Source organism: Cavia porcellus, unplaced genomic scaffold (assembly GCF_034190915.1).
Source record: "Cavia porcellus strain 051 isolate PalLab524CR breed Dunkin Hartley unplaced genomic scaffold, mCavPor4.1 scaffold_14, whole genome shotgun sequence".
NCBI classification, from domain to species: Eukaryota; Metazoa; Chordata; class Mammalia; order Rodentia; family Caviidae; genus Cavia; species Cavia porcellus.
This window is the reverse complement of record NW_026947497.1, coordinates 35,671,730-35,693,439: the sequence shown is the minus strand read 5'-3', so window position 1 is coordinate 35,693,439 and position 21,710 is coordinate 35,671,730. Positions and strand designations below refer to the sequence as shown.

The window sequence follows — 21,710 nt, the reverse complement described above, 5'->3', positions numbered from 1 at the left end:
TGAAAAAACAAACAAGACAGTAAGAAAAAGCAGAAAGAATGAGCTTTCGCTGTTCAACTATGATTTGTCTGTTTAATCTTTTTCTAATTCTTCCTCAAATTTAACTTTTTCTTATCTTTAAGTTTACATCTTTTGGATTTTAGGAAAAAGATAAAGCAGGAATTTTTTTTAAAAGTTAAGAAATTTAGGAACAAATTTTGACCCATGACCAGCTTTATCAGTAAAATAACTTTTTTAATAATAAAGCAGTATACTTTCAGAATGAATGAGTGTTTCCCAACAAAATATGAGTAATAAGCCATTACCAGCAATCAAAAACTACCATAGGTTTGCCAGCATTTCATAAAGACAAGTTTGTGTCACTTTGAGTCTCAGAGGGAGGGAAACTCAGTGCTGTTCTTTGTGAAGTTAGCAGTTTGTTTTTAAAGTAAGGGAAGATGACAGGGTCAGCCATAAAAGGCCTCGGTACAGATCAAAGTTGTAGTTAAAAGATGTCTGGGAAGGAGGCTGTAAAAAGATAAAACTCCTTTAACATCTGTTCCAGAGCGATGTATAATTAGATACCTGGAAAAAACGGCAAAGATCCATTCATAAGGCTGCTTTGTTTTACATGCCTCACACTCCAAAGCAGATGTCAGTCCATCGACTGTCATCTCAGATATGCGCTCTGTGGAGTCCATGACATTCTCAAAGGATTATCGTAATTTAAGGAGCATGAAAACGGTTTTCTGAGAAGGCCTCATCACTAGACTTGAACTTACACTGCTGTTATAATTTTATATTGCTGTATAGCAACAGTGAAGTCTGAAAAAATGTCTGCTCCAAAAGGAAGAGGCTGGGAACTGGACAAAATCAAACACAAGCTAGGGCAGTGCAGGTCTCACTCCCTGGGGTCTGCGCTCTGTTTCATGCGTTTTATCTTACTCTATTGTCAGGATTAGACTGGGTAATTGTTTCTCTTTGGTAACTACCCCAAAATGTAGCAGTTTTAAACAGCCATTTGTTCAGGTATTCAGGATCAGGAATTCAGGGATTCTTCTGTAACTTGTCGCTTCAACTGGGGTCACTGGTAGATTGCAGCTGACACTGAGCTTTAAGAGAGACAGCTGGAGGAAGACCCCTCAGTATTTCACTCCCGCAGCTTCAGGCTCCAGTGCGGAACCTGCTACTCAGTTTAAAGGTCTGTGCTCAGTTGGTGAAAACAATCACAGGCCAGCCTAATTTAAGAGACCCTCTCCCCTCCCCTCCCTCCCTCCTTCTGTTCTCCTCTCCTTTCCTCCCCTCCCCTCCCCTCCCCTCCCCTCCCCCCCTCTGTTCTCCTCTCCTCCCCTCTCCTCTGCCCTCCCCTCCCCTCCCCTCCCCTCCCTCCCTCTGTTCTGCTCTCCTCCCCTCTCCTCTCGCCTCCCCTCCCCCTCCCCTCCCCCTCCCTCTGTTCTCCTCTCCTCTCCTCCCCTCCCTTCTCCCCTCCCTCCCTCCCTCTGTTCTCCTCTCCTCTCCTCCCCTCCCCTCCCCTCCCCTCCCCTCCCCCCCCTCTGTTCTCCTCTCCTCTCCTCCCCTCTCCTCTGCCCTCCCCTCCCCTCCCCTCCCCTCCCTCCCTCTGTTCTGCTCTCCTCCCCTCTCCTCTCGCCTCCCCTCCCCCTCCCCTCCCCCTCCCTCTGTTCTCCTCTCCTCTCCTCCCCTCCCTTCTCCCCTCCCTCCCTCCCTATGTTCTCCTCTCCTCTCCTCCCCTCCCCTCCCCTCCCCTCCCTCTGCTCTCCTCTCCTCTCCTCCCCTCCCTTCTCCCCTCCCCTCCCCTCCCTCCCTCCCTCTGCTCTCCTCTCCTCTCCTCCCCTCTCCTCTGCCCTCCCCTCCCCTCCCTCCCTCCCTCTGCTCTCCTCTCCTCTCCTCCCCTCTCCTCTGCCCTCCCCTCCCCTCCCTCCCTCCCTCTGCTCTCCTCTCCTCTCCTCCCCTCTCCTCTGCCCTCCCCTCCCCTCCCTCCCTCTGCTCTCCTCTCCTCTCCTCCCCTCTCCTCTGCCCTCCCCTCCCCTCCCTTTCCCCTCTGCTCTCTGTGACTCTGTCTCTGTCTCCGCCTCTCTGTCTGCCTTTCTCTCCTCTCACCTCAGCTTTCTTTTTACTCCGGCATTTCTGGTTTCTCCTTAAAATTCTTCCTGGTAACATTTTTTCTCCAAACCTCTATGTGATGATTGATTGGTCTATCATACAAGACATATAAATCATAATCAGCCACTACAAGTGGTCACGTGCTGCTAACTGATGATGGGTAAAAGTAAAGACAAAGTGTCATTGTACCTTAAGGAACTGACAAAATTACCGAAAAATTAATAAATTCCAATCCAGGCAAGGATTCGTCGGCAGGCACTTATTAGAAACTTCTTTCAAGGTAATTTAGCTGCCTTTAATTCCTTTGATCCAGAAATTCCACTCAAAAGAATCTACCCACCTAGGAAAATCATTCAGAGGGAGAAAAAAATCTATAGCTACAATATGTTTATAGTCATGAAACACCGGAGGTTATTAAAGTGGTATCTTCTGAATTTAAGTTTTACTTTATAAATTCTTTTTTAAGTTTTATCAACCATAAAGTGTTTTGTATGCTTTGACTTACACCGGACCATACTGTGAGGGTCTGATAAGCATGCATCAAATCCCTCTGGCTTTGAAAGCGTATAAAAATAAAAATCTACTTATAGTCACACATAATAGCAAACATTGTTATATAAATAAGACGTGCAATTTTTCTTTTTATTTTGGCTTGGCACAGGACAGGGTACAAATAGATGTAAGGGGAAAAGATTCCCCTGAGACTCAGCACACCAGCGCCCTCACTCAGGGTCCCCATACTAGAGGACAGGAGATGAGGTAGAGGTTGGGACAACATACGTGCTCCCAAACTCTGGACCTCACTGGGAACCCTAGGGGAAGAAAAATAAGCCCAAAGTCCTTCCTTGTTTTTTGTTTATTTGGTGGTGAGGGGTTTGTTTTGTTTCTTGAATTTTTTTGTCTTTTTGAGACAGGGTTTCACTATGCAGTTCAGGCTGGCTTTGAACTCACTTTGTAGCCCAGACTGGCCTCAAACTCACAGTGATCCTTCTGCCTCAGTCTCTGAGTACTGGGATTGCAGGCATGTGCCACCATACCTGGCCCCTTTTGTTTTTAAGTGATTTGATTCGTGACTTCTAAAAGTATTAGTTCTTTCTCTGTTGCCTGATTCAGAGTTAACTTGAGAAGTGTGGAGTGTTCAGAATGTAAACCACTGCCGACTCTGATGATCAAAGTAAGACAAAAGTATGGGAACAGACACCAAAACAACAAAAAGACACACTTCATTCAGCAGATATTAATTTGGGGCCTGTCTTTCTAAGAATAGGAAACAAAGTGTCCTCATGGAATTTATATTCCAAAGGGAGAGGTGGACATAAACAATAACTAAATAAATTATTTGATTGATCACCAAATGGAGAAAAATAAGTCCAGGTAAGACAGGGAAGTAAGAAATTGGAAGTAGGGTGTCCAAAGAAGGCTTCTATAAAAATTATCAACTGAGGAGAGTCTTGCAAGAAGAGAGGAAGCAGCTCTCAGGAAATTCTGAGTTTTCCCAGCGGGTAGGAAATCATTGGGAGGAGCTGAGCAAGGAAAATCCTAATCTGAATTAACAAATTCACTCCCTTTGCTGTGTCCAGCGTGGGCTGTGGCCAGTTAGAAAGTTACTGCACTAACCCAGGCAGAAGACCCACAGGCAAACGGTAACAAGTTTGTGCATCTGGTTAGATCCTGAAGAAAGACACTGTACAATTTACAAAAGAATTGGATGTGTGATGGAGGAAAAATAAAGGCTAATACCAGATACGGGCCTGAGGTGGTAAACACTAGGGAATGGACAGGTTTGGAGGCAGGGCAGGGTGAATGTCCATGAAATGGCCTAGTGCAGGTCTCAAGTAGGAAATTGAGTATCCCAGTGCAGAGCTGGAAGTGAGGTTCCAGGCTATAGTTAGAAATTTGGGCACTGTCAGCATATAAATAGTTCAAATGACTACTTGTATGAAACTGGAGGGGCCCGCTGAGAATGTATAGGTAGAAAAGAGATTTAGGACTAACCCCTCGGAGCAATCCATGCAAGAATATAGGGATAGCATGGGGCCTACATAAGGAAATAAGAAAGAGCAAACAGTAAGGCGGGGGTGGGGGGAAGCAGGAGCATGGAGCAGAGGACAAGTGGATAGCATTTCAAAGAAGAGAATGTATTTTTGGGATAGCGATTGGTGGTTAGATGTAAACTCATAGATTTTATGCAAGAGAAGAAAATATATAGATAACAGTCTAACCTGAAGTCTGTTTATAATCACGCCTAGTAAAAAGAGTATATTTGTTTCTTTTAAATAGAAATGCATCTTGGAACATCCAGGCGTTTACATTTTTCACACCTCTCCCCACATCCATATCACAGATAATTTCTTTTAATTGTTCCTTATTCCTTTTTCCTTGTGATCAAGATCTATATGATGACAAATGAAAAATATTCCATTTCTTCATGATATAAGTTAATGAAGGATAAGACTGATTATAAATCTTTTCATAAGCTAGATATTAAAAATTACTCCTGAATATATAAAACTATTGAATTTGCATTAGATTGTTAAGGTGTGTGTATATGTATTGATCAACTTTCTATTACTGTGACAAAATACCTGAAATAATCAACTTATAAGAAACAATGATCTCTTTCAGCTCACAGTTTAGGAGGTTTCTGTACATGGTTCGTTTGCCCTTTGCTGTTGGGCCTGTGGCAGCACACTACATCATGGTAGGAGTACATGGCCAAGAAAGTAGAGAAAGAGACTGGCATCCCACAATCCTCTGTAAGGGCACATAAACACTGACCTAAATTCCTCCAACTAAATCAAACCTTTTAAAGGTTCCACCACCTCCCAAACCACCACAGATGGTGAGAAAAGTCTTACTACACAGGCATTTGGAATCCATTACCTAAACTGAGAAAGGTATAACACTCTGGGAATTCATGGCACACTGTAAAATGGAGATGGTTTGTGAATATATTTATCAAAGTACATATTGACCACATTTACTTAAACCACTTTCTGCCCTAAATTCTGGTTTAAGAAATCTGGCTTTCTTACTCTCTGATGAAAAAAAAAAAGTGATAATGCTCACTTATATTCCCAGTGCTCAGGAGGCTAAGACAGGAAGAATATGAGTTCAAGGTTCTGAGCTCAAACCTAGCGTGGATTATTTAGCAATACTCTGTCTTTAAAAAATAAAAAAGAAAGCAAAGCATGGTGGCATGTACAGGTAATCCTACCGCAAGGGAGGCAGAAACAGAAGGATTACAAGTTCAAATCAACCTGTACAACTTAGCAAGTCTCTATCTCAAGAATATAAAAATAAAAAATGGCTAGGGATGCAGCTCAGTGATAGAGCATCCCCAGACTCAATTCCCAATACCACCACCACCACCGAAAAAAGGAGAAAAGTGTTGTATTTAAATCACTCAACTAAACTCAAGGAAGGAGAGAAGAAAGAGATGTAACTCATTTGACAGCCTTGTCTCCATTTGATTCAGCTTTTCCTGGACATTACTCCTGCATTTCATAAGGCAACAAAGAAAAGAAAATAGAAACAGAAAGCAAAATAAACAGCAATTTTTATCTAACTAGAAATAGACATAAATTTTAAAATGCAATCTTGGCTACATCATAAAAGGAATTTTCTTTGTCTAAACATCACTATATTTTATTTCATTATAAAATAATATGAATTTTTCTGGACATTTTTATTGTATGGAGAAGTCATTTATTCTAAAACTATTTTGCAAAACATTTCTCCAGCAAATTGAAGTAGATCTATGCCATGGGACATCACTATAACATACTCACATCTATAGATTCTAGTCTATAAGCAATTCTGGTAAAGAATTAAGTGGTGTGATTCCTAGAAGTTGTGTTTTCACAGATATACTGTGTAGACATACTGAAACAGTACAATAAATAAAAGCAATAAGGGCTCTTCCTGGTGGGTACGAATGGCATCTAGGCTGCCTTACCTTGATTGATTAATCTTCTACAGTATGCTGCATACCCTGCTAACTCAAATGCACCTGTCCCTAGTGCATTGGTATATTTTATAACCGTCTTCTGGCTCTATCTAGTGAAAGCTAAAAAGAAAATATTTCCTTTCCATTACAATAGTAACAAAAATTTCAAGAATGAAGCCACAAAAATACCACACCACATCACAGGTCTTTTCTTAATAATAAGTCTAAAAGCAATTAGCATCAGACCATCACATCAAGTCAAAGAATAAGAGTTTCTAAACTTTCTTTAAAATGTTAAATTTTCAGTTATCACTAAAGGACAAGAATAACATAAGCATAATTCCTTAATGCCAGAATATATTTGACTAACATAATTGTTTAGTGATGTTGATATCTTATACTCTGTATGAAGCATTCTTTTCTTTTGAATTATAAACCTTAAAGATTTTGAACCAAGGTATTTTCAATTCAGTTTTGTGTGTTCTAACAGAGGACTATACTGGGAGAGATATAATCATTCCTTGACATTTACTAGAATTGTTACTTACTAAAACTGCCACTTCTGTAAATTCCCTACGATCATACTTTGAGTTTAAAAGAAAGAATTAATGGAATATCTAAGGCCTCTATTCACTCAAAGGCATCTAGAACTACTTCATAGATAATACTGCAAGTTTTCGTGTGTTTGTGTGTGTGTGTGTGTGTGTGTGTGTGTGTGTGTTACAGGAGTTTGAATCTAGGCCCTTAGCACTGAGCTACATCCCCAGCCTTATTTTTTGTTTTGTTTTGTTTTGTTTTGTTTTGTTTTGTTTTGCAGCAAGGTGTCACTAAGTCACTAAATGCCCAGGCTAACCTCAGACTTGCAGTCCTTCTGCCTCCATTTCCCAGGATTCTGGAATTACAGACCCACTAAACTCTCTTTCTTGATATATAAAAGAGAATAAGATATTACTATAAAAGTTCTAGGAGCTTTCAGGATCTCTTTCTCGTCATCCAGTTTGCCCCCAAGTTCAAACACTTCTCTGTTGCTGCCGCATTCTGACTTCTCTGGAGACTTTACTAGCCCTAAAGCACAGATCTCAAATGCAAACCTACAGGTACCTACTTTCCAAATGGGTGGAACCCTTAATGCCTTCACTTGTTTTTCACACCAGAACTCACAGAAATTTCCCAAAAAGTCAATGGCTGGCCAAGAAGAGGAGTTTTCCAGCATTTATGATTTGTGTTGAATTTAAATAAATTTAAAATACCCTAACAACTTGATTTTATCATCCATATCTTAGTTACCTTCTCCTTGCTGAGACACAATTCCATACACTCACAACTTAAAGGAGGAAAGATTTATTTTGCCTCACAGTTTGTAGAGGTTTTAATTAATAGTCAACTGGGTCCAAGGCAGGGCAACATGGCAGAGGAGAATTACTCCTGCAGGCAGGAAGCAGAGAGGGATCCTGGGAGGAGAGCAAGAGATGCACCCGTCCAGGCCAAGCCCCCAGTGGCCATCTCTGCTGACCAAACTTCACCTCCCAAAGTCACGCTTAGCATAAACTCAGGAGTAGACAAATACACTGACAAGCGTCATTCCTTCTGATCCAGGTAGCTCCAAAATCCCTGCCCATCAGCACACGAGGCTTTGTGGGGGCATCTAGATATAAACTATAACAACCACATCTTTTGTCTTTTTCTTTCCAGATACAGAGCCGTTGCCTCCTGGAGTCGTGTTCAGGGCATCGGGATTCCCTTGATCACCGCCATTGAGATTGTCTCCATCTGGATCCTTTCCTTTATCTTAGCCATCCCTGAAGCAATCGGCTTTGTCATGGTGCCCTTTGAATATAAGGGCGCGCAGCACAAAACCTGCATGCTCAATGCCACATCCAAGTTCATGGAGGTACTGAAGGATTTTTATCATCTACTGCATTTAAATGTTTTACATTTAAAAATTAAAAGGAATTGGTGAGGGATGGGGGGGTCCTTATACTTCATGATCTTAAAACTCTTAAACATCCCCACAATGTCAGTTCTCCTGACAGTTCAGTCAAACATTCTACAGATGCAGGACAAGAAGATGGCAAACCAGTTTTAGAGTGAAAAGAGTCATGATTCTAGTTCTTACTGTTATATTTAGCATAACTTCAGACACAACTGTTGCTCTGCACCAAAGTAAGAATTTTAAAACTAATTTACTAAGACAGAGGGGCTAGATGTTCAGGTTCACAGTGTTATTTATTTCAGCAATAAGAAACACAGTATAAGTTCTGTCTGACAGAGGAAGGGTGCTTGTGCTATTTGGGTAAAGAATGGTACTTACATATACATATATTAATATGGATTCTAGATCTCATATACAAATAATATAAAATTGCAGAACTTTTTAAAAGAGCATTTTAGTTTAGTAAACTCAGTTACGTTTTAATAACTGGCTACATTAATGTTCCTCTGAAAAGCTTAAGCACATGCTGAGTATATCGGGAAACATATCAAAAATGCATCCTTCTTTTGCAAAACTAGTTACATGTGATCTGAGGAGCAGAAGCAAAAAGATAACGATTTCTCTTAAATTAGCATAATTTAGTGCTTTGATGTAAGCATCATACAGCTCAGATTCCACAGTGTAATCATTTACAGACATCCCAATTCTTTCCCAAATTGGAAATTTCACAAAACTTGTGGTTTTTCAAGTGAGCCATTATCTTGCTTGGAAATGCTTGTTTTAAAATTGAAAAGGGCTCGTGAAAACTGCCCAAATGACAGCTTAAAATTGAAGTCTTCTGTTTATCTGCTGGCTTTTTAATTAAGTCAGTATTCAAAGTGAAAAAGAAAAGCAGGAGGTTATCAGGATTTGGGCAGGGTAAGTACACAAGCTACACTAGAGGAATACACCAGAGGAAAGGGGCTGGGTGGGAGAAGTTGCTCACTGATCACTATAGCTGGAAAAATACAATAGGTTGCTGCATAGGTCTCCTGCTTAAGTGTTGGAGTGAAGGGTGACACCGTGCCAGCCAGGGTGGCATCGAGAGCTGCAGAAAAGGGGATGAGTTGAGCTGATACTATCTTTAAAATCCTAAGTCTAAAGCCCTGTTTGTTTGCTTGTTTGTTTGTTTTCCTAGTTTTATTTCCTCTCTTTTGTCTGCTCTTCTGTCCTCAACGTTTTCTCTAGTCTGACCAGAGGCCTCCTCCAGGTCTTCCTAATGACATCGGTTCAAAAGAAATGTGTGGTCCGGTGCTCAGCAGGCCTCTTCCATAGAGAGGATGGAGCCTCCATCCAGCCCCCTCAGGGGTCAACATCCAGACCCTTTGCAGTGCTTGGGGGTCATTGGCACCACCGTGCAATGCGACAGGAAGAAGGGGCTGCCAGGCTCAAAGGAGTGTTGTGCTGCATTTCAAAACAAAAAAGGCAGAGTCCTTTTGATTTTTTTTTTAACTCAAGACCAAAATCCTCCTGCAATGTGATGGACAGAAGAAAATATCTGTACAAGCAGTTGAATAAACTAACCCCTTTGAAAGTTTCCCTATAGCATGAGGATAGACTTAAGGGTTAGATGGAAAAGAAATTTTGTATTTATTTTTACTAACTTCTAACTGAAATTTATCATTTACTTCAATTATGAAGGTGAGAAAGAAACCACAATTGTATTTAAGAGTACTGTAACTTTTTCACTGATAGAACAGACATTTTCACACCACATCACAGTGTATGATCTTGCGATATCAATTATGCTCATCATTACTTCAACATTCTAGTAATTATTAGAGCTGTGAATAGGTTTGGTATTTAATTTATTGATAAACATATATCATTATGTGGGAATTCTATAGTTAGTATTTTTATAGCCATGTTTTGATGTAATTGGTTCCATTATAATTATTGTTTTTATACTTTATTTCATTTTATTTCATGCATGTAAAAATATTGTTTTCAGAAGGAAATATAGTACTAAGCAGACCTCCCAAGGGGTCTGTGGCATAAAAATAGTTAGAACCCCAGACTGAACTTTTCATTTTCAGGAACCATTTTTAGATTATTTTAACAGACATATTGTAAATGTAGCCCAGTAGGCTCCTTTCTATATTCAGAAACTATCCAGTTTTTCAGAGCACCATAACTATGTTTTTTACTGTGGGAACCAAGATATTATAGGAGGCTGCATCCTTAGTAAATAAACAATCTGAAGAAACATCACCAGAAAGAAAAAAACCATTTCTTCCCAAGTTTGTGATTCATTTAGTGGGAAGAATTCAGATACCATGTCCATGTTTCATTTTTATAGGGTGTTAAGTCTTCTCCTTGAAAAAGACATGAAGCTGAGTAATCTCGGTATTTACAGAGTCTTACCCACAGGGAGATAATGCTAAGAAGGCTCCAGATAAGGTACGCTGCCTCAGTAGTCTCCAGGTGGCAGAGGGAAGAAATATAGTTATTGATGGTTCAAACTGGCTGAGTTTGGGGTCACATAGCAGGCATACCAGGCAAAGGGTTAGCTCCCCTTAACTAAAGCCACACAGATAAGCTTTCATAATCTTCACTGTTTCCAAACAAGACATTTACATTGAGTACACGTGAACCACAATAATCAAAAGTCAACCAGGCATTGGCAAAATTTTGAAATTCATCAATAAACAAAAATAAACATGTCTGAAATCATGTTTTATAAACTTTGGAGGGGAACTGTTTTTATTGATAAGATCTCTTGATATACAACTGAAACTAACTTCAGCTTGTAAAACAGTGCCCTTGTAAGGCTATTTTTCAAATATGCAGTTTCTTTTCATGCTGTTATAAAGAGAGGATAATTGCTGAAGTTTCAAAGTTATGAGTTTTAATGGCTACTCCCAACCCTTTACTGGAAGCAGGGTGCATGAACAGACACTATATCTTCAAGAATAAAGACTATGACGCTGTCGGAGGAACTACGTAGATAACTTCTGTATTATGCCCCTCACTTTCTCTCGCTTTTCTTCACTGGACAGTTTTACCAAGACGTAAAGGACTGGTGGCTGTTTGGGTTCTACTTCTGCATGCCCTTGGTGTGCACTGCAATCTTTTACACCCTCATGACCTGCGAGATGTTGAACCGAAGGAACGGCAGCTTGAGAATCGCCCTCAGTGAACATCTTAAACAGGTGAATCAATTACAGTCATGAATACCTGCCCAGGGTCGGGCCTGATTGTGAATGTCTATAATCCCAGCACTTGGGAGGCTGAGGCAGGACAATTGCTGCAAGTTTAAGGCCGGCTTAGAATACATAGTGAGTTTAAAACCAGTCTGAGCTATGTAGTGAGACTCTGTCTCAAAAAAATACAAAAAAAAAAAAAAAACCTAAAAAATTAAACTAAATAAAAAATAAATTTTTTTAAAAAATTTGAATACCTGACCAAATCAAAATCAGGAGGACTACAGTTTTTATGCTACATAACAGTATGTCAGTTTCAGACTGCACATATGACAGTGGTTCCATAGAGTTATAATGGAGCTAGAAAATTCTCATTGCTTAGTATTTTACTGCACCTTTTCTGTGCCTAGCGATATTTAGCCACACAAACACTATCATGTGACAGTTGCGTACAGTACTAAAGACAGTGTTATGCTGTACAGATATGAATCCTAAAAGCAATTGGCTGCACCAGGTAGCCTAGGTATGCAGCACGCTCTGCCACCTAAGTTCACCTGAATATACCCTCTGATGTTTGCAAAAGGATGGCATTGCCTAATCGTGCCATCTCTCCTGTCATACCTTTATCCTTAAGTGACTCATGACCATACTACATATAGCAGATTTTGCCTGGATTTGTAAAAATAAAAATACTGTTTTGCAACTTTTTTATAGTTATACTTTAGAAATTCTTTTTGTGAACTAGGGAGCCTGCTTGTGAAACAGATAGCCCTGAGGGCTGGGTCCAAAGGGAGAGGAACTATTCATTCAGTTTACCAAGAGCGTATTGAGCATGTGTATGTGGGTGTCTGTACATTATTTGGGATTGGGATTATGCCAAGACAGAAAGAAGCATATGACTTCCTTCCCTTGCAAGCTTTATATCCTAATTGTACAAATAAAATACAAACATAAAGCAATTAGAAAGCAGAATGACAAAGTATGATCCAAGTACCTTGTATTATAGAAAGCTGGAAGGAATATGAGACAGAATCATACTAAAACTGTTCATGAATAAGGAAGACTGAACCAGGCTTATTGAAGCAGGCTTTGGAGGATAAATGGAATTTAATGGGGAAGCAAACAGACGCTGTTTCGGTTGGAAGGGATAGAATCTTAGGGCACCGTCCACTTGGGGAATGGGAAAAAGGAGATGAAACTTACTAAAGCATCATAAGAGACTCTTGAAAGGAAGTACATAGGAAATACATAGGAAGAGGTAAAGTTTTGGAGGGTCCAAAGTTCTAGAAAAAATATGAACATATCAGCAGGAACTTAATGTTTAGCAGCAAACAGAATAATAATGCTTCAAGCTCTAGGAAGCAAAACTTGATTCTTGTACTTCTTGGCTGTGTGACTTCAGGCAACTTGTTTATCCTCTCTGAGTTTCCGGTTTTTCTTGAGATATATGTACTAATACATTATGGGGATTACCAAGGCATGTTAGGTGCCTAGTATTACCCAATTCTTCGTAGGTACTCAGCAAATGTCAATTTGCAGTTTCAGTGAGTAAAGCTAAGACTGTAAGTCAGTTTTCAGTCATGGTGGAGGAGTACGTGAGAACATCCAAGCACAGCAAAAATCAATGTGTGTTGTCAATAGAGTCTGTAAATCTGATCTATATAATTATCATACACAAGTGTCATTCTTCATCTGCAACTCTTTTCAACTATTACTTTCAACTGATTTTTCTGAGCCTAGATCTTCATCTGTAAATTGGACATAATATTATATGAATCCATGTTACTGTGAGACTCAGAAGAATTGATGTGGATGCATGTGCTGTGTAAAGTCTGTGTCACACAAATGACAACTGTATCTTTTTTATTTTAAAAAGAGAAAAGTCAGAAAAGAAAAACAAAAAACATAAAACATAAACAACAACAGAAAACTCAAAACAATAACAGGTTTTTAAAACAGAATGAAAGAACTTTAACAATGGTTATTATATTGCATATTGTTCTTTTTTTCAAAGAAAGAAAATAGAAAAACAGAAAAGAGGGGCAGAAAATACCAAATTCAAAAACATTATCATCATAGAATCGCTAGTTGATACATTACTCATTGTCATCTTAAAAAATAGTTGCCAAAGTCACAAAATCAAAGCATAAATAGTGGCTAGAAACTCAAACATCGACAGTAAAATTCCTTCTGTTCAGTGTTCCAACACAGATTCAGTACTATGGTCATCTATCTTACACACTGTACATACCGTTTTATACTCTGGAGCACTTCCCTTCCCTTTCACTTTCACCATACCTATTATACTTTTTGGATCCCATTATTCTGTCGCTTATTATTTTTTACACTAGAGAGACAATGCAATATTTACTATTATGAGTCTTGTTTATTTTACTAATGAGGATACTTTCAAGTTGCCTCCACTTAGCTATAAAGGCCTCAAGATCTTCCTTGTTTATAGCTGAGCAGAATTCCATTGTATAAAAATACCACATTTTTTTCCTCCACTCTGCAGTTGATGGGCATCTTGGTTGTGTCCAAGATTCAGCTATCACAAAGTGTGCTGCTATGAACATGGGTGCACAAATCTTTTCAATTTTTCTGGGAAAATAACCAGTAGGAGAATAGCTGAATTGAATGGAACTTCCAATCCTAGTTTTTGAGAAATCTCCACACTGATTTCCACAGTGGTTGCATCAGTCTGCACTCCCACCAACAGTGGAGCAGTGTTCCTTTTTCCCCACATCCTCACCAACATTTGTTATCAGTTGTTTTCTTGATGGCAGCCATTCTTTCCGGGGTGAGATGAAATCTCAATGCTGTTTTAATTTGCATTTCTCAAATGGCCAGTGATGGTGACATTTCTTCATGTATTTATGTGCCATTTGCATATCTTTATCTGAGAACTGTGTGTTCGCAACTTTATCTTTTATTGACATTTAGCAAGCCAGTTATATTAGTCAACTGTAGTATGACTTAGTTCAGCTGTTAATGTTTCAGATGCTTCAGATGCAAATATATTAAGCAATTAAGTCTCTTGCTGTGAGATGATTAACTAGAAAATATTTGTAAAACAGAGTATTCAAAATGTTGATTTTTGCATTAGTTCTATTATTGGGTCTTCTTAATCTCTAATACCTGCTCTGAAAATAATTAAATAGGGATTAAGAGTAATAACAACAACAACAATAACAATAAGCTGCTTCACATTTATATAGTGTTATTAAATCTTTTAAAAACATGCCAATGTGGAGGAAATGCCTAAAAAGTGAAAGTGGTAACCACTGTTAATTTCCTATTATCTTGTTTTGAATTCTTATTTTTTTTCATAATTTTGTTAGGCTTGGTTTTATTCTGTCTTACTTTGTTAGATTTTACTGTGTCTGCCCTACTTTTCTTGGTAACTCTATTTTTTCCCAGTACTAGGGATTGAGCCAGGTCCTTCACATTGATCTATATCCCCAGTCCTTTTTTATTTTTCATTTTGTTATGGGGTCTTGCTAAGTGGCCAGTCCAGGCTTGAACTCATGATCCTCCTGTTTAAGCCTTCCAGAGTGCTGGAATTACAGGCATGCACCACCATATCTGGCTCAGATCTACTTTCATACCTGACTTTCAAGAAGAAGAAAGGAAAGGCTATAGAACATTATTAGTATGTATACACCAAAGAAGTACACACACATGTGCACACACACACATACTTGTGGACAGTTTTTCTGGTAACACACACAGATCTTCCTTAAAGCTGTTAGAACTGTGTCAGGTCACTGTGTTGATGAAGTGACCTGCTCCATAACAAAACCAAAGATCTGTCTGATAATAAGGATGAATGTTGGTTAGGTGAATAGCACGCTGTCTGTTGCAATGTATTAATATTACTCCTTAAAAGACTTAACTTCTTTGAGAATATGCACTGGGAAAGTAAACTCTTCATTGTTTCCCTTTCTTTCCCAAGTTTTTCTGGGCACACTGTTTTTATGTGCACATAAAATGACCCTTTAAAATTCCCCTATTCCTATAGATTGGAATGTTTAGTTATCACTCTGGTGCCATATCCTAACTACAAAAGATTACAGAACTTGCTCAGTTATTTGGGCTAGATCAACAGTTTGTGACCCCTGCCACAAATTTTTATGAATGATTCAAATAAGTGGGTTTACCGTAGGCTTCCATGGTTAATGTTACAGGCTTCAGTGGTGTTGAACCAGCGTGATCTTTCCAAATCCTGTTTGCCATCAGTTTCGTTTTGATATTAATTGACGCCACTTACAGACAAGTTGTATTTTATGTTCGTACTTAGGCTTCCAGTTGTGTGCAGTATGATACTCAGGCATAATGCACACAATGAAGGGTTACAGATAATAATTCCTAACTTACGGTTTCTCTCTGATCTTGAGCAATTCAAAGGCTTGTAAGCCTTCAGCTGAAGGATTGTCAGTCCAGGATCGTCATGTTCCACTTTCAAGATTCTCACCAGTGATAATCTTTAACCTAAATCCTTCTGCTTGTGAGCAATAATCTTTGGAAACTGTATCTCATTCATAAAAGATTTTTTTAAAAAAATCTAAAACAGGCACCATGGTAAATGCCTGTAGTCCCAGGTGTCCAGGAAGCTGAGGAAGGAGAATCGCATAAGTCTATGAATGCAAGACCAGTCAAGGCAAAACTAGCAAACCCCGTCTCAAATAAGTAAATAAAAACAACAACAACAACAAGCTAGCTAGCTAGTCTCAAGATAAGGAAAAGGAGAAAACACATTGCTATGTTTTGTATTGTTTCCCCATCGCTGTTTGTTTTCCAGATGTCTTTGTAGATCTGTCCATTCTCCTGCTGTGTTCGGTCAGCTGTCTGCCATGCTATTATTACCTACCTGTGACTGAGCTTTTATCTAATCTTTTCCCCTTGTTCACCTCCACTCACCTAAGCACACAGACACAGTTGCACACATGGCTCACACTCAGCCGCAGCGTTGACTCACCTGCAGCCAGTTCCCCAAAGGTTATACCCTGACATACAAAATCTTTCCTGGCTTAATAGCCTGAGGCTGTCATCCCTTCCTGACAGCTGTCTAAAAACATCATCAGCAAGCCCTTGATGCAGAGGTTACACTCCAGATCTGGAAGAGGCAGGCGTTCTGTGAGGGGCCATTCTCCTAGCTCATCTTTGAGTTACCTTCTTGTGTAGTTGTGTTAAGCAGTGAAAAAACACCAAACTTACTGAATGGTTCCTTCTCACTTTTCCTTTAGCGTCGAGAAGTGGCGAAAACTGTGTTCTGCTTGGTTGTAATTTTTGCTCTTTGCTGGTTCCCTCTTCATTTGAGCCGTATTTTGAAGAAAACAGTATATGACGAGATGGACAAGAACCGGTGTGAATTACTTAGGTATGGCTCTTTGTACCCATTAGGAAATTGGAGTTTCACTGCTTTTCACATTTATAAAATTTTTACATCTTCTTCACATTCTCATTAGCTCTGAAAATTAAAATTGCAAAGATGATTGTTTTTTAGCTGACATAGCCCATAACTGATCCCAAAATTTGTGCAAGCCATGTGTATAATCTTCCAGTCCCTCCTGGGGCTGTGCATAAGAGTTTCAACTAACCAAGAGGTAGATCTATCTGTAACCATTCTGCAGAACTGAAACTGCCACTTAAACAAGCACTTTTTACAGAATTCTAAGTGTCACCTCTACGACATGGCTTCTGGGCAAGAAAAATGCTTATCCTAGGGATAAATGCAACTTAGCAAATTTTGAAACAATATGTTCTAACTGTTCTATTTTCTTTTGCTCTAGTTTCTTGCTGCTCATGGATTACATTGGTATTAACTTGGCAACTATGAATTCATGTATAAACCCAATAGCCCTATATTTTGTGAGCAAGAAATTTAAAAATTGTTTCCAGGTAAGAATGTTCTCCTAATATTTTTTAAAGACAACAAAATGAGTTTACTAAATAGCCACAGGTGTGACAATTCCAATGTTACTGTTACTTCAATCAGTGATAGTCCTTTTTAGCAGAGATGTGCCAATCATATTCTGTTACTTAGAAAGAAGGTTGGATTGTGAGCATAACAGAAAAGCAGTATCTACTCAGACAACAAACATTCTGAGGTTAAAACCAAAAAGATTGAGTCGACTACATGCCAGTTAAGTGTTCTTTTCTAAAAGAAATGCTCAAATGTGAGTTGTAGATACACAGAGTACATATAACTAGTTCTCACCTTATGTTGTTTTAGACTTTGATCATAGCCTCAACAAAACATAAACTCTGCAGTTAAGAAAGCTTTCATAAATGCTATTAAATAGCGCATTTAATAATAACCTCTTCAAGGAAAGTACTTATGGTTGTGGAAATCTGTAATACTAATCATTTCATTAGAAATCACTTTCCTTCTGTCCTTAGACCTCCTCTTCCAGCGAGGCCAGCAAATCCTCCAAGAGCTTTGAGCACTTTTTATTGCAATGTCAGTTCCCAGAATGAGTTTAGTATAGACCTAATCCTAACTGGATTTTATTATCTTTGGCCAGGATGTTTGACTTTAGCTCCTTATTTATTAAGCAAAGTTGCATGAAGGTTAAAGGTGCTTCCTCTGAATGAAACAGCCTCAACTGACATCACATCTCTGGACTTATGAATTGTCTAATCCTGGTCTTGTTGGTTCCTCTCCTGTTTCCTCAGTTTCTCCATCCAAAAATTGGATAATCATAGTATCTGTCTCATAAACCAGGTCTAAAGGTTTAATAGAAGTAAAGCTCTTGAAACAAGTGCTCAATATGAGTTGATTATTGTTAGGGACACAGTAGAGAAGGAAAGCACAGTAGCAGCTCTCACAAAACTTACATCCAAAAGGAGAAAGACACATAATAATCAAAGTATCAAACAAATAGATGCGACTCAGAATGGAAGTTTTAGTGTTTTCGAGTCACAAAATGCTATGCCTAAAATGGATTAACTAATACACTGGTCATAACTGATGTATTTTATAAGCTGAAGTTGATATCACTTGTTAATTTACATATTAATTATATAGACTGGGAGAATCAAGGTACAAAAATTAGACAGATCTTCTTAGAAAGGCAGCATATCGAAGAGGAAGAATCCAATCTCTGGGTTCTAATTCAAGTTCAGTCTCTTGCCAGCCTCTCGGCCTCACGACCTTTGTTCATAGAAAGAGATAAATAGCATCTGCCACTTAGCACTGTAGTGGGGTCCTATGAGGTACCTGATGCTGAGAGTCACACATGGGTGCCCACTGAACGAAAGGCACCCATGCCTGCCCAGGCCATGGAGAACCCTTCCTCTGACCACTTGCCTTCTTTTCCTCTTGCACTTTGCGAATTGAATTAAAACAAGAAGAGATCTCGTTCTCCATCCTAGAGTGACAGTTTAACAGCCCTAGTATACACCTGGCCCCCTTGTTGGTGTGCCAAACCAAAGCCTGGGGCACAGCCTGGGAATGGGTTACTGGCCCACCTCACTCACAGTCTGTCTCGTCTCCCAGTCATGCCTCTGTTGCTGCTGTCACCAGTCCAAAAGCCTGATGACCTCAGTCCCCATGAATGGAACAAGCATCCAGTGGAAGAACCATGACCAGAACAACCACCACACAGACAGGAGCAGCCATAAGGACAGCATTAACTGACATTTTCAGAGGCATCCATCAATATGCCTTCAATTCCTATCAGAGGGAAGAACCATCACCCAGCAACTGTGTCTCCAGAAATCCCAGATCCTTCTTGTGTAACTCGACTGCACCCCTGTGGGGGCCAGAGTGCTCCCCAATGCACTCCCAAACAGTGGAGAGTGAAATGGTTTATACCCACAATGTCAAGAAAACCTACTTCTTTAATTTCTCTCGTTTGCATAGTTTGTATGTTGTATTCAAGACTAAAAATGGGTGGAGAATGGAGACTGTTGGATTAAACTAAAAGGATTTTGCTACTTTGGCATGAAAATAGTCTTCAAGTGAATGACTAGCTTTCATGGCAGTTCTGCTGTGAGTTCTATGGGACTGGTCATCACAGAAGTTTAGCAATTGTGACAAAATTTTCTGTCTTTTAAGTCCTTTTTGAGGAACACCAATGAGCCTGGGTTTAAGTCACTTTTCTTTAAAATGCCATTCAATGCAGGTATTTTTTAACCACATACTAGCCCATAGATGAGTATTTGAGCTAGTTTACACATATTCTGATTAAAAACAATATTCAGGTGAGCAATTAGGCTGTGTCTTGTGTATTTTATTTTTAGGGTGTGGATTCTAAAACAGCCATATATATATATATATATATATATATATATATATGTATAGGCACTTAAAGCACAGACTGATAACATGTAGCAACTTAATAGCTGCTTCTAAAAAATTTCAGAGCCTATATTTTCTTTGTTCATGGTGTATTGGTATAGATCTGGAGTATATTTTTGTGTCAAATTCCAAAATAATACTTGGATCAAATAGTTCTATTTTTCACAAACCCAGTCTTTTTAATGTAAGTTTTTAAATGTAAAACTATGTTCAAAATTTAAATTAACATAGTGTTTACCAATGCCTGACACCTTCAGTGCAATGTATAGAGTCTAAAGCAAACATGCATGAAGAAGACTGGACAGAGGATTTGGAAATTTCCATTGAGTTTTTGTAATAGTACCACATATCCTTGCATTCTCTTAATTTCTTAATTTCTCCTAACAAGTTAAGTGGCTTTAAGACATTTTGGGTCATTCCTTTCTCTGGGTAGGCAACATAATTTCAGAGTCGCCAGATGAGCTTTTCATGTCAGTGAGATATTGCTACTCTCACCATTAAATTTTAGTTCTTCGCTTCTCTGAGTTTCCAGTGGGAACCTAAATTCTCACCTCATCCCCTATTCCACACACGGTCAAAATTTCAAAGGGCCCACAGTGACTTTTGCTGGGCGTTTTCCCAAATGTTTACAGACTGTGAGTATGCAAACAAAAATCTTACTCGGTGTATGTATATATATATGTATGTATATAAACAACTGTAAATTCATTTTAACCGTTGTTTTGGTGATTGTCTCTATGGAATGCATTTGTGTATGTGGTATATGCACACGTGTGATGGTATGTGTGATTTAACCTAATGCCCTGTGATTGTGCCAAAGCACAGACTCTGTGTGAAATCTAGATGATTGTTTCATCACAACAACCCATGTGGGTCAGTTTTCACATTTTAGAATCTCCTGTGTTAGGAAATTTTGCAACCATGTTACCATTGCAAATAAAACATGGAAGCAGCATGCAAGGGAATGAGCCATGAGTTCATCACAACATGGGGTTTTGTTTGATTGGTTCGACAAGGCAGTATTTGGGGTCACATTGTTCCCTGTGCTGGAGCAATAGACATTACACTTTGACGTATTCTATTGTTCTGATCTCATCTCATTTTGGTGATGAGATTGACAAGTAGCCTGATGTTTCTTTCAAATTTTGCCAGATTTCTGGTGATGAATGAGCTGAGCTAATGTGTTGGGTCATGATGTAGCACAGCCATGAGTAAAATACATGAGGTTCCACTTGCTTTCATTGCAGGGTTAAGTAATACTGCTCCTTTGTGTGTGTGTCACATTTAGTTATGCCACTGGCACATCATATGCAGTGATATAAGCCTATAATGTAAGCCATAAATCCACACCATTTTCTTTAGACTGTTGTCTTTTTTTAAAAGATGCTTTGTTTCTTACATGTAAAAACATGCATTTTGTAAATTCAGAAAGTCATAGCTTTCTGAGTAACTATACAAGCCTCCATGTGCATTTTGTATATGGACCGGTAACAACAGTGTACTGTAGGAATATTTCCAACTTCTACCTTTACGACATCTTTCCAACAAGTAACTTTGTAGAAATGAACCATAAGCTAAGGCCCTAAATTGGCAGCAGCCCAGAAATGTAAATAAAAGTTTACATCAGTTTCGCAAGCGACTTTTCATTTTACACGGTTCTTCGTTAACAACGCATTTCACACTCTGCCTGTTATAAAGCTCTCATTAGTGTTAATTAAGCAAGAAATTTTACCGTCATGCTTTCTCAGCCAACCTACTTTCTTGAACCAATCATCTACTTCTGTCATTCATTCCTTTATTTTACCTTTCCGGTGCATTTTGAGCATTTACTATGTACCAGCCATTCTTCTAGATAATAGAGATGGAGCAGTGAACACAGCAGGAAAGGTTACTTTCTCATGAAGCTTGCTTTCCAGAGAAAGGAGGAGGCAATAAGCAATTACAGCCAATGAAGATTATTTCAGGTGTATATCTTGAGAAAAGCATTCACCTACATCCAGATCGCCCGCTTGACCTCTCTAGTCGAATAGCTAATTGACCACAGTATGTTCAAACAAAGCTGTGATGTCCTCCAGCCTGTGCTACTATAATAATACTCTGTCCAGTTAAATACAAGGCCATCCTCTGAGTTATTAAGATAACGGCTTCGAAGTCATTCTCATTCTTTTCTCTGAGACCTCACAGCTCTATCTTCAGAATATTCCCAATGCTGTAACTGTCTCTGTCTCTCCCTCCCTACTC

At 39.1% G+C, this 21,710-nt stretch overlaps 1 protein-coding gene across 2 annotated transcripts in view; it reads left to right on the top strand.

Moving 5' to 3' along the window:
• The window catches only part of Ednra (endothelin receptor type A), a 51,729-nt gene extending 30,629 nt beyond the window's left edge, over positions 1-21,100 (top strand). For both annotated transcript variants that reach the window (XM_003476832.5, XM_063260806.1), the window contains exons 4-8: positions 7,742-7,940; positions 11,021-11,173; positions 16,411-16,544; positions 16,957-17,065; positions 18,666-21,100. In XM_003476832.5, the coding sequence (XP_003476880.4) occupies positions 7,742-7,940; positions 11,021-11,173; positions 16,411-16,544; positions 16,957-17,065; positions 18,666-18,806 (736 nt within the window). In that variant the 3' untranslated portion in view covers positions 18,807-21,100. The remainder of the gene's footprint in view (positions 1-7,741; positions 7,941-11,020; positions 11,174-16,410; positions 16,545-16,956; positions 17,066-18,665) is intronic.
• Positions 21,101-21,710: the final 610 nt, after the last annotated feature.